Source organism: Bos javanicus, chromosome 2, assembly GCF_032452875.1.
Source record: "Bos javanicus breed banteng chromosome 2, ARS-OSU_banteng_1.0, whole genome shotgun sequence".
NCBI lineage: Eukaryota > Metazoa > Chordata > Mammalia > Artiodactyla > Bovidae > Bos > Bos javanicus.
In genome coordinates this window covers 38,335,177-38,348,930 of record NC_083869.1, presented here as the reverse complement: position 1 = coordinate 38,348,930, position 13,754 = coordinate 38,335,177, and the positions used below count along the sequence as shown (strand labels likewise).

Below are 13,754 nucleotides of genomic sequence, written 5' to 3'. Positions count from 1 at the left end.
TAGGTTATTTATTTGACTTTTTTCTTGTTTCTTGAGGTATGCCTGTATTGCTATGAACTTTCCCCTTAGGACTGCTTTTACAGTGTCCCACAGGTTTTGGGTTGTTGTGTTTTCATTTTCATTTATTTCTATGCAAATTTTGATTTCTTTTTTGATTTCTTCTGTGATTTGTTGGTTATTCAGCAGTGTGTTGTTCAGCCTCCATATGTTGGAATTTTTAATAGTTTTTCTCCTGTAATTGAGATTTAATCTTACTGCATTGTGGTCAGAAAAGATGCTTGGAATGATTTCAATTTTTTTGAATTTACCAAGGCTAGATTTATGGCCCAGGATGTGATTTATCCTGGAGAAGGTTCCGTGTGCGCTTGAGAAAAAGGTGAAATTCATTGTTTTGGGATGAAATGTCCTATAGATATCAATTAGGTCTAACTGGTCTATTGTATCATTTAAAGTTTGTGTTTCCTTGTTAATTTTCTGTTTAGTTGATCTATCCATAGGTGTGAGTGGGGTATTAAAGTCTGCCACTATTATTGTGATATTGTTAATTTCCCCTTTCATAGTGATTGGGCATCTGTTCTCTGATGAGCATGGTATTGCAGTATTCACAGATGACATTTGCCAAAGGACAGTTCTACTCATGAATCTCTTTATAGCATTATAAAGAGCTAGCATTTGTTAGCATTTGTCTTGCATATTGCGGCGCTCCTATGTTGGGTGCATATATATTTATAATTGTTATATCTTCTTCTTGGATTGATCCTTTGATCATTATGTAGTGACCTTCTTCGTCTCTTTTCACAGCCTTTGTTTTAAAGTCTATTTTATCTAATATGAGTATTGCTACTCCTGCTTTCTTTTGGTCTGTATTTGCATGGAAAATCTTTTTCCAGCCCTTCACTTTCAGTCTGTATGTGTCCCCTGTTTTGAGGTGGATCTCTTGTAGACAACATATATAGTGGTCTTGTTTTTGTATCCATTCAGCCAGTCTTTGTCTTTTGGTTGGGGCATTCAACCCATTTAAGTTTAAGGTAATTACTGATAAGTATGATCCCATTGCCATTTACTTTACTGTTTTGGGTTTGAGTTTATACACCCTTTTTGTGTTTCCTGTCTAGAGAATATCCTTTAGTATTTGTTGGAGAGCTGGTTTGGTGGTGCTGAATTCTCTCAGCTTTTGCTTGTCTGTAAAGCTTTTGATTTCTCCTTCATATTTGAATGAGATCCTTGCTGGGTACAATAATCTGGGCTGTAGGTTATTTTCTTTCATCACTTTAAGTATGTCTTGCCATTCCCTCCTGGCCTGAAGAGTTTCTATTGAAAGATCAGCTGTTATCCTTATGGGAGTTCCCTTGTGTGATACTTGTTGTTTTTCCCTTGCTGCTTTTAATATTTGATCTTTGTGTTTGATCTTTGTTAATTTGATTAATATGTGTCTTGGGGTGTTTTGCCTTGGGTTTATCATGTTTGGGACTCTCTGGGTTTCTTGGACTTGGGTGATTATTTCCTTCCCCATTTTAGGGAAGTTTTCAACTATTATCTCCTCAAGTATTTTCTCATGGTCTTTCTTTTTGTTTTCTTCTTCTGGGACTCCTATGATTCGAATGTTGTAGCGTTTAATATTGTCCTGAAGGTCTCTGAGATTGTCTTCATTTCTTTTAATTCATTTTTCTTTTTTCCTCTCTGATTCATTTATTTCTACCATTCTATCTTCTAATTCACTAATCCTATCTTCTGCCTCTGTTATTCTACTATTTGTTGCCTCCAGAGTGTTTTTGATCTCATTCATTGCATTATTCATTATATATTGATTCTTTTTATTTCTTCTAGGTCCTTGTTAAGCCTTTCTTGCATCTTCTCAGTCCTTGTCTCCAGGCTATTTATCTGTGATTCCATTTTGATTTCAAGATTTTGGATCATTTTCACTATCATTATTCTGAATTCATTATCAGGTAGAGTCCCTATCTCTTCCTCTTTTGTTTGGTTTGGTGGGGATTTATCCTGTTCCTTTACCTGCTGGGTATTCCTCTGTCTCTTCATTTTGTTTATATTGCTGAGTTTGGGGTGTCCTTTCTGTATTCTGGTAGTTTGTGGAGTTCTCTTTATTGTGGAGTTTCCTCGCTGTCCACTCCAGTATTCTTGCCTAGAGGATCCCATGGACAGAGGAGCCTGGCGGGCTACAGTCCATAGGGTTGCAAAGTGTTAGACATGACTGAAGTGACTTAGCAAGAATGCGTAGTCCTACGTCTATATGAGTAAATAGCACAGATTCAGCAGAAAGTATATCAACTGGTGAGAGACACAAATGCTACCCAGTTACACAGCAGGGCTCTGACTTCTTTTCTCCAAAATTAGAGGTTTGGGGGCAAGATTAAAGCAGGGAGAAAATTTTTGTTAGACTGAGGATAGGAGGTTGCTGTTACTGTGCAGGAAGACAGTTGGAAGTGAAATGCTTTGTCCCAGGCCAGGAACTGTGGAGAACGAGCTGATGCAGCCCCTGCTAATCTCTAAGCTGTGCTGAGTCATGGGCTCTTCCTGGCACGTGGCCTCTGCTCACAAAACACCCACTGATGGTGTGAGTTTGCATTGTGTGTGCTTTCTAAAAACAAAACCTTTTCCTGTTCTTGTTTGGATGACTGGCCTTTTGCAATACAGGCAGTTTTAAAAAATTATCAAGGACCAATCTGTCATAAGAAAGGGCTTGAGTCTTAAGAATATTGAAAACTAGGGAAAATAAGACAACTCAGAAGACATGAATTAGTACTCCACATTCATAGACTGAACAAGACTATTCTGCATTCCACCAAGATGATGACCACTTGTGTAATGTCCCGGAGAGTTGTTATATGGGGTCCATAAATCTTTGCTGGCATTAACCTGGCACAGGCAGTGATGAAATCATTAGCTGACAGGCATAGAAAACATGCCATGTTGCCACAAAGGAAAGGACAAATTAGGGAAGGGATAAATTAGGAGTTTTGGATTAGCAGATACAAAGTACCATAATAAAACAGATAAACAACAAAGTCCTAATGTATAGCACAGAATATTTTCAATATTTTAGAATAATCTATAAATCAAAAGATATGAGAAAGAATATATATATGTGTGTTTGTGTATAATAATCACTTTACTGTACACCAAGAACTAACACAACATTGTAAATCAACTATAATTTTGAAAAAAGATCATTGGCTGACAGAAATTGCACTGGAAATCAACATGTCAACTGGCCTAATTAATTCACTGGAATAATTAATTATATAGCATTTTTCCAATTAGTGAATGTTTTCACCTGTCAGAACCAGAGGTAAATGCCACACTGGAATTGGCGGCAGTGGGTGAGGGGTGCAGGGTTCCTCCTCATTATACTCAACAGTAAATTGAGAGGAGCACAGAATACTAAACATAAGTGGGAAGGTCCCAGCAGTGGGAAGTGGGCATGCTGAGTCTCAACACTGTCAGTGAGCATTGGGAAAGAGCGGCAAGTAGACCACTTTGAGGTAGGTCATGAGGTCAGAGACATACGTGTTATTATAAACTACAAACAGGAACTACTGTACCAAATTACAAGCAACATACATATGCAGGCTTATTTTGCTTCAAAGTTTTCATTACCTTCAGTTTCCCTGGGGATTTTTGGATACCCAAAGTGACAAATGTATGTTTAGTGGTGGCAATGATAGGCTGCTACATTGGTTCCCTATTTATGGCCTTTCCTTTTCAATCAGTAAACTTTGCTAGCTGACTAAGATGGACCAAAGGAAGCCAGTATGGAATCTGAGGAGTTTTCCACAATGACTGTCACCAGGAAGAGGAGTATCTTCTAACATGCAGACCCCAATTAAGACATGGGCATTTGGTACCTAACAAGGACATGTTGTATAGCACATGGAACTGTACTCAATACTCTGTAATGACTTGTATGGGAAAATAATCTAAATAAAAGTGGATATATGTATAACTGATTCACTCTGCTGTACACCTGAACTCAACACAACATTGTAAATCAACTATACTCCAAAAAAAATTTTTTTTTAAAGATATGGGCATTTGATTATCCGCTGTTATGCACATTCTTACAGAGAAATCCATGCACATTATGGAGTGCCTTGATCTGGTGCTGTTTGGGCATTTATGGACATTTGAAGCTCCAGTTTGCTTGAAAGTCATGAGATTAATATTCTTGATGCTCTCACCAGCATAGAACCTCAACTGATTGCCATTGGAGCTGAGCCAAAAGTGAAACAGGATGATGAAGTTCCTCTAACGTCTTTTAGATTTTCTGTCTGTAGAAGTATAAAGTGATAAACAACAGCAAACCTGGTGAATTCATGGATTTCTTGACAGAAATATCCTGTTTTCTGAAAATATTAGTCCGTATTTTGTTATTCTACCTGGGTTGATTTCTGACAGCTGCTTCATTGGATTTCACAGGCAGCCTTGGGTTTAGCTAAATAAAGAGTACCTGGAAACAGGTTTTGTTTAATTATCAGACCTTCTGTGTGAATTTGAACGGGCAAAGTTCAAATGAAGGGGTGTTTTGAGGTCCTGAGTTTGTGTGTTTTTCTCACTTGTGATCACAAAGAATGAAAACAAGTTGATGATAGGCAGGATGGGGTAAGAAAATGAAATGTTTGGGAACTGAAAGTTCTCACGTGTACCGGATACATTTTGAGACAACCTGGTGGATTTGTTATAGAAATCACTGGAGGACTTGAAACCATATACAGTTGTCTTAAAGAAAATAAGTCTATGTGCTACCCCAGACCCATATTGGACCAAGACCAAATGTAAGGATAAGGTGCACTGGTCAACAGTTAACAAATCAACCAACCTATCCTATGAGAGAGATAGATGCCACACCTTCAAAGGGGGCCTATCTTCTCGGGGAAATGTTGCCCTGAGAGCTGGGGTATAGTATAAAAGGCTATGTCAGGGGGAATATTTTTGAATTGATAAGGGAGTTTAGAAAGCTAAGGGGAAAGTTCCATTAGCAGTTTCAGAAGAAAACGAGTTTAAAGGGAGAGTGGCATTCTAACATCATTCTACCGTGATTTGATCTGTAACTGAATAGCAAATTACAATATTTTTATTTTCTGTTATCAACTTAAGAGTGACTATCTTCATATTACAAAGTATGGCTTCAGTTTTACCTGCTTCCAATACATCCATGAGATCTGACAGGAATACATATGTTGGGTGAGTAATTTTGACTTTTTTTCTATTGACTTTGACAAGATGGAGGTTCTTTGGACTTTATATTAAATGTTCAGAAGATGGATCTCTACAGTTATGTAAGTTTCTTAAGTTTAGAGATCACATAGTTGGAAAGCAGTTCAGAATACAAAGCAAAAACAATGCCAATTTTCTTCTCAGTGGCATTTTCTTTCCTCAGTTCTTGGGAGAGTTTAGCTCATCTTTAAGAAAGTGGGGCAATATGTCAATTACATCTCAATTAAAGAAAAAAGAAAGTGGGGGCAAAACAATTCACCAAAAAACATGGAAAAGCTGAACCAACCTGCCTGAATGAACAAATTTACAGTTCAGCCTGAAATTCAGTGTGGAGTTCAGTCTTTAATTCCAAGACTATGTGCTGTATCTGAGATATAATTAAAGGGGCCTCCTGGTATCTAAGGCAGATTTAACTGTGTTGCAGCATATTGCAAAGTGATTTCATATGCTTTATGATGGACTTTACATAGAATTCACTTCTAAAATACCATGTAGGTTATTCTTCTCAGAGGTAGACATAAATCTGTTGAAGCTGTCTGCAAATTTAGCTCCAATTCTTGCCCCAGGTTCATAGAACATAATAGAGCATTAATCTTCATGAAGCTTAAGGAATTTTTGTAAGTTCCCTCTGATTTGCTGAGAGTTGTGTAAAATGTCTGCTTAAAGCTTCCATCAGGTCAGCATTTCAGAAAATGCTACACTTACACATCTCAAACAGAAGTAGCCTTCCACTGTGTTCATTTCTTCAGGGAAGCCAAGGAGAAAGAAAAGGAAAAATTACAAAGATGGAGGTAATAGTAAAATGGAAAGACGTCTCAGACAGCACTTTACTTTGGTTAACAATATTTAATACTGACCGTGCCATGTAGCTTGTCATAGTTTGCTAAGACTTTATTCCCAACCCCATCTCTGGCTTATGTTTTGGCAAAAAAAAAAAAAAAAAAGGCAAAACAAGGTAGAGGAGAAGACAGTAAATGCAAGTCTATTTAATAAATATATATCTTGTAAAAACTGAAGCAATTGTCTGATTCATGCTGGATTGAATTTGGTATGATACCCCAAATTAATACTTTATTTGGTCATTGGTAAGCATGATCATCTTAGAAATGCTTCTCGATGAAGCCAATGTAATAAAAATCTTCTACAGACATCTCCCTGCCCCAATTTCTAGTCCAAGGGATCATAGACAATGGGACAGACATCAAGGAAAACTAAAGAATGAATTATGAGAGGTATTATTATTAACATGAAAGAATATAATTAATGGTTATGCCAGTTTGAGAATTTCTTCTTGAAGATAGGAGAGGTGGAATAGATCAGTGATTTTAAAAATACAAAATCCCAGATCTCCTTGACCAACTAAGTCAGATTTTCAAGGAGCTGGGTCCAAGTATCACTAATTTTAAAGCACTGTGGGTGATTCTGATATGTAGTTAGAGTTTAACTCACTGGAGTAGATGAACTCTTTTATAGAGTAATGATTCACTCATTCAATTGGGAATCCAAAGGAAAAATATCCAGATAGTGAAGCTGTTTTGGCAGAGTAAGACAGGAAGCATAATAGAAACTGGAAGAGAAAGTGGATAGTGGTGTTTCTCAAACTTTAATGTGCATGAGAATCACAAAACAGTTAGTTGAAATGTAGACTTCATTAGATCCAGGGTAGGGAGTAAGATTTTGCATCTCTAACAAGTTGCCCAGGTGAATGCTGCTGACCCTGCTGGTTCATTGACCACTTTGTCTAGCAAGGGACAGTGGGTAAATGTCCTCTTGCCCTTCATCAAGAGAAGAAAGGACACCTGTGGCGGATTCATGTTGATGTATGGCAAAACCAATACAATACTGTTAAAAAAAAATCTTAATAAAAAAAAAGAGAAGAAAGGAGATACCCTTTTGCTTTGAAGCTTATTCTGAAAGTGCACTAATGCCATGGAATATTTTATTTTTGAAATCTACTCGGATTCACTAAGAATCTGTTATCCTAAATGTCTTGGAAATTAATAGTATTTTCTGTTCTACTTCCTGAACAGTTAAATTTAATTCAGCTAGTAGAATTTTTAAAGATTTAGGAATTAAAAAAAAAGATGTATATGTACAGCTGAGTCCCTACGCAGTTTACCTGAAACTAAAACACCGTTAGTGGCTATTCACATGTCCTCATTGTGTCTGACTCTTTGAGACCCACCAGGCTCCTCTGTCCATGGAATTCTCCAGGCAAACATACTGGAGTGGGTTGCCATTAAGTAATTGGCTATACTCGAACAGAAAATAAAAAGCTTTAAAAAAAGATACATGAGAGCTTGTACGAGGGAATTCATATCTTTCTGGGGAGGCAAAAAAAATTAACATGTGAAATGCTAAAATAAATGCTTTAGGAGCACAGTGGGGAGGAATTCATACTGACCAGAGAGGAAAGATGCTTTGAAAAGCCTTCACAGAGGATATGGTATTTGAATTTGACCTTGAAGAATGGGTAGGAGGGTTTCCTTTTCTCCATACCCTCTTTTTTGTTTGTAGACTTATTGTTCGTAGACTTTTTAGATGGTGGCCATTCTAACTGGTGTGAGATGGTACCTCATTGTAGTTTTGATCTGCATTTCTCTAATACCTAGTGAGGGATTCCCTGATAGCTCAGTTGGTAAAGAATCCACCTGCATTGCAGGAGATCGAGGTTTGATTCCTGGGTCGGGAAGATCCGCTGAAGAAGGGATAGGCTACCCATTCCAGTATTCTTGGGCTTCTCTGGTGGTTCAGCTGGTCAAGAATCTGCCTGCAATGCAGGAGACCTGGGTTTGATCCCTGAGTTGGGAAGATCCCCTGGAGAAGGGAACAGCTACCCCTCCAGTATTCTGGCCTGGAGAATTCCATGGACTGTATAGTCCATGGGGTCACAAGAGTCGGACATGACTGAGCAACTTTCACTTTCAGCATCTTTTCATGTGCCTCTTGGTCATCTCTATGTTGTCTTTGGAGAAATGTCCATGTAGGTCTCTGCCTATTTTTGAATGAGTTTGTTGTTTTGATATTGAGCTGCATGAGATGTTTGTATATTTTGGAGATTAATCTTTTAATCAGTTGTTTCACTTGCAAATATTTCCTCTCATTCTGAGGGCTATCTTTTCATCTTGTTAATGTTTTCCTTTGCTGTGCTGAGGATTTTAAGTTCAATTAGGTGCCATTTGTTTATTTTAAAATTTTTCATTACTCAAGGCAATTTTACTCCAATAAAAAAATCTATATATATCTGAAACCATACTTAAAAAGAAAAAAAGCAAGTAGGATTCCAGTAATAAAAAACAGAAGGGTAGCAGAAGGCTGTTTCAGGAGCAAAGGCCTAGAACAAGGATCCTTAACTTTGGCTTCACATCAGATCATCCCAGAAGATCTGAAACATAATCAGAGTTTAAATTAATTTGGGCCTGAGCACCAGTGTTTCCTGCAAAGCCCCTTGGTGACTTTAATGTACGATCAGGTTGAGGATCATCAGAGATATAGAAAGATACAAGGTTTTTGTTAAGGGGTTTTGAGGTATTTGGAGGGAAATGGGAGGTCTGTAGAACACAGAAGTCCCAGATGGTTCTTGGTAAAGTTGGCTGGATCCACTGTGGTATAGGGTACATAATTTTTTATCACTACTAATTAAAGCAGTATATAATTATTATTGAAATAACCAAAGTCTATATAGATGATGTGTTTCATAAATATGACTGTTTGAATTAAGGTGATTTCTATAACAGCAGTCAATTCACTGTCTTGACTTCCATGTCTTGTATTACTTTTCCAAGAGAGGGTTGAAAAACTGGTGGTTCAGCTTGCACTGCTGTGATGGAGGTCTAAGCTGGGGCAGTGGCCACTGGCGTGGAGAGGAGGTGCTGTATTCAGTGTGGTTGATGGAATCCTCAATGGCAGTGCTACTCTGAGTGTGATCCTTGGGCCTGCAACATCACACCAATGAGCAGCTTGTTTAAAAGGCAAAATCTGACACACACACACACACACACACACACACACCCAAACTGCTGAATCAGAATTTCTAGAAGAGAAGCCATAAAGTGTCCAGTGATTGTTATGCTTGTTAAACTTTGAGAAACACTGGCCTACGGAGCTGAAAGACACTATTGGACTCACAGATTACATGTACACATACACTCAGATACAGACATACACAAAACCCCATGGAAAGCTGAGGAGACAAAGAAATATGCAGAGATGAAAAGACAGCAGTGATAATATTCCCTCAGCAGAGCGTATGGAAGGATTTCCATGGGAGCAAAAGCCTGCCTGTGCAGAAATGACTGCTCTGCAATTTCTTGGTTATATAATCTTGCACAAGTTTCTCAACTTCTGTAAGCTTTGGTGTCTTACAAATTGAGTTATTAGTATTTGTTACCTAATAGAATGATTATAGGATTAAATGAAGTAATATATTTATTATATGCAGTTTTTATGACATTGTGGAATTTTCATGCCTAATGCTATGCCTGGCACACAGTAAATGCACAGCAAATCTTTGCCATTTTTATTCATTATACCATATTTCTTCCTTACAAATCAATTAATCCTAAACAAAGGTTTGTGTCCAATATTTGGGCTTGTGGTTATCACAGATGTAGAATGATATTTCTCTTTTGTGTGGTATCTCTCCAGATTCCTTTACATGTTTGTACTATTATTATTATTATTATTTTTTTTTTTCAGAAAAAGTTTTGTTCATGTTAAAAATCCTTACCTGGACTCTATGGATGAAGATGTTCTCTATCACTTGGATTTAGGAACAAAAACACACAACCTACCAGAAATGTTTGGGGATGTAAAGGTAAAATATTTCTGACTTTAGGGAAAACAATTTAATTTCCTCTGATGATATTTCTCCTTATTTTCCTAACATAAACATTACTCTTTTGGCTAGAGAAATGTCAGAGGTCCAATAGGAACCAAAGTCAGGCTCATTCTCTGAAACAATTTAGATTGTGTATGTCATAAACAATCATTTCCACCTCAACAAGACACAAAAGTTCCCAAACTAAATCTAATGCAAACATTGTTATTTGACTTCTCTGGCCTCTAGAGATAAATCTGACTTTACTGACAATCCTGCTGGGTGTTCAGAATTCATTATGGTTCAGTTCACTGTTTAACATCTTTATTTATAGATGAACCTCACTAATCTTCATTTTATCAAACCATGAAATAACTCAACAGAACTAACAATAGGATCTACCACTTCCTGAAAACAAGCATTATTCAACATTTCATATTATTAAGATTTTTGTTATTTCATAAGACAATATTATGAGAAAAAAATGTTTATGGAATTTTACTAGGAAAATTGTATGTCTGTATTATCTATTTTATCTTAAATGTATATGTTAATTATAAAAGTGGCTCATATTCACTATTTAAAATTGGAAAAATATAAAAAAGAATAATGACTTTAAAAAACACACCTAAGAAAAACTCCTACTCCTAGACATAGATGCCATCAACTTATTTTCTTTTCTTTTAAAAGGGAGATGGGTTCAGGATGGGGAACATGTGTATACCCATGGTGGATTTATGTTGGTATACGGCAAAACCAATACAATATTGTAAAGTAATTAGCCTCCAATTAAAATAAATAAATTAAATTAAAAAATAAAACTTTTTTAATAAGTAGATTTTATAATTGTTGGAATTACATAACTTTACATCTTGTGTTTTTCATTTAACTTGATGTCATTAATATTTCCCCATATTACAATAGTCTCTTTGAAACAGTTTTTATGGATGCCAAGTGCCTGTGCCATACATTATATAGTCTAAAACTGGCTTTCATGTTCAAGTATTTTCCATCATAAACAGCACTCAAATGGATATTTTTGTACCTAAAATTTTTTCACATATAAGTCTATTTCTTTAAGATGATTTACGGAAGGGATCAAAGGGAATAAACTTATTTTTAAATTAATTTTTATTGGAGTATAGTTGCTTTACAATGTTGTGTTAATTTTTGCTGTACAGCAAAGTGAATTATAAATCTACATGTATATATACATCCCCTCATTTTTGGATTTCCTTCCTATTTAGGTCACCACAGAGCATTGTGTAGAGTTTCCTGTACTATATACTAGGCTCTCGTTCATTATCTATTCCATATACGAACTTAAAAAAAAGATTTGTGTGCTCTAAAAGGCCTACACTGAATCACAGTCCCACTACTAGAGAACTGTGCAGTTTTCAGCTGACTTTTATTCACTCCTTTAGCAATTATAAGAACATAAATGAAAATTCGCACATCCACTATCTCAAATCTTCACATTCCCTCTGTTAAGTCGGTATAGCAGATATTCATTTCCTCCATAAAATAAGGAAATTGAGTTTGAGTGGTCAAAGGTGGTTAACAAGTTATGCCATATAGTGGCAGTGCTAGGACTTGTCCAGTTTCCAGGATTCTTGCCTACTGCTCTAGGTAGGCTCTTTGAGTCATTGTAACTGAGAATAGTCCATTAATTGGCAGGGGCACTGGAGAAAGGGGAGCAAGAGGAGGAGGATATTAGGTACATGAATAAGGAGGAGAAGGAACGAAAGCGGGAAGAGGGGGGTGAAGAAATCAATCTATGATGCTCATTAACAGTAGGTGTTAAATTGCTTCCTCCCCTCCCGTTGCTCCTATGGCACAGGTGTGAAGATACAGGCTGATCTGATGTGACCTGCCTGTTTCCTTACTCCCCTGCAATCAGTTACTCCTTGCCCTTTCATGGCATCCCTCAATCTTTTGCTTCATCTTTTCAATGTAACCTCTATTCCTACTGTTGTTTCTGATATTTATGCTCTAAGAGAAATTGATCAAGGCTGTCTGTGATACTCATTAACCAGACTTTATCTGAATTCAGATGTTAGGTTTGAGGTTCATGCCTCACAATTTTTCCAGGACCCTTATATAAAGATAACTCTGATTAATTAAATGATCCATCATAATTAATAAACTAAGGTGCACATCTAATTAAAAAGACATGTTTTTGAGACAGAACATGATCTATTATTTACATATCTAGGTATCTCTCTCTCTTCTACCTGACTAGATTTTTATCAGCACTCATTCTTATACTTTGTCATAACCACTATCCAATCTTAAAAATTCACAACCCTCTTGGTCTGGACCACTTCAGTGATTCTCTTTTGGATAAAAAGACATGCTCTGGTTTAAAACACATTTCTACCAGAGAACCACTCTATTGATTGGGCCATTTGGATGGCTAGGAGGCAAACGTGTGTGTGTGTGTGTGTGTAGATTGGGGAGCAAGTAATGTAGCTTCAAATAATCTAAACTGGCTGTTTAATGTATTCTTTAGAGGCAGCAGGTAAAGTGTGATATATTTATTAATGCTCTTCTCAGAAACTTGCCTCCTTCCAGTTACATTCTTATCTTTGATCGAGAACATCCTAGGTTCAATTGCTTGACTCACTTAAATTCCAGGATAGCCATCCTAGGTAAGGAGAGAGGACATAACCCATCAACACCTGAAAACTTAGCCTTATCTTCACAGAGATGATCATTATTAATACTACTACGTTCAAAGAAAAGAAGAACTTTGAGTGTGTAAAATTTTAAAACTTAAAAATTTTAATCATTGAAATGATCTCTATTTTCTTCATTTTCTTACTTACTGTACTTAAAGGGCTTTGTTAGCTGCTACTTCAAAATATCAGTGGCATAACACAATGTAAGTTTGTTTCTCACTCACAGTGAGTGCCCCTGGTCAGTGGAGGGTTTCCTCCAACTGGTGATTAAGGATCCAGACTTCTTTCATCTTGTTGCTCTGTCATCGTCAAGGGGTGCCTTGCAAGGAGTGCCTGGGTGTCAACACCCATTCAGCAGACACATGGAAGACAATCTATAGGATCATTACTGGGAGATTTCTATGGGTGAGAACTCGAAGTGACACTCATCACTTCTGTTCACATTCTAGCAGCTGGAACTCAGGTATATGGCCTCATCTAACTGAAGAGAAGGCCGGAAAGTTACATTTAGTAGTGTACCCAGAAAGAAGGGGAAATAGTTTTGGTGAGCAGCTAATGTCTTCTGTCGTACTGACTTGACTCAATCAATCATTTGAAAATATAGTGGGGGATCTTTAGAAGTTATCTACTCAAATTCAGCCTCCAAATGTATCTTTTATAAAATCACTAACTGGTACTCTCCATTCTCTCCCTAGAAATTTCAAGTAATATGGAAAAGCATTATACCACTATATGTGTGTATTTTAAGTCTTTTTACTCCTTTATTAACATACGAAATACATATACTGAAATAGGACTAGATTAATACAACATGGCAAACCTAAATCTTTCAAAACAGTAGGCATATTTGAAAGTGAGCTCATGCTGGCAGTCATTAGGGCAAGTCCTTGACATAGTTTTGCAATGCTTTAGACTCCTTCCCAACACAATTTTATCTCCTTTGATAAAACCAGGACACATCATCATTAAGGGGAGCATAAATCACAGAAAGTGTTGCTTAAGGTTAATGTTGGTTGGTGGTC

General features: G+C 36.9%; 1 protein-coding gene across 3 annotated transcripts in view; it reads left to right on the top strand.

Moving 5' to 3' along the window:
* The first annotated feature begins 4,862 nt into the window (after positions 1-4,862).
* The window catches only part of UPP2 (uridine phosphorylase 2), a 42,636-nt gene continuing 33,744 nt past the window's right edge, over positions 4,863-13,754 (top strand). For 2 of the 3 annotated variants that reach the window (XM_061437425.1, XM_061437415.1), the window contains exons 1-2: positions 4,865-5,199; positions 9,931-10,048. In XM_061437425.1, coding sequence (XP_061293409.1) covers positions 5,138-5,199; positions 9,931-10,048 — 180 coding nt within the window. In that variant the 5' untranslated portion in view covers positions 4,865-5,137. Of the gene's footprint in view, positions 5,200-9,930; positions 10,049-13,754 lie in introns of all 3 variants that reach the window. The other variant, XM_061437435.1, reaches the window with a different exon arrangement.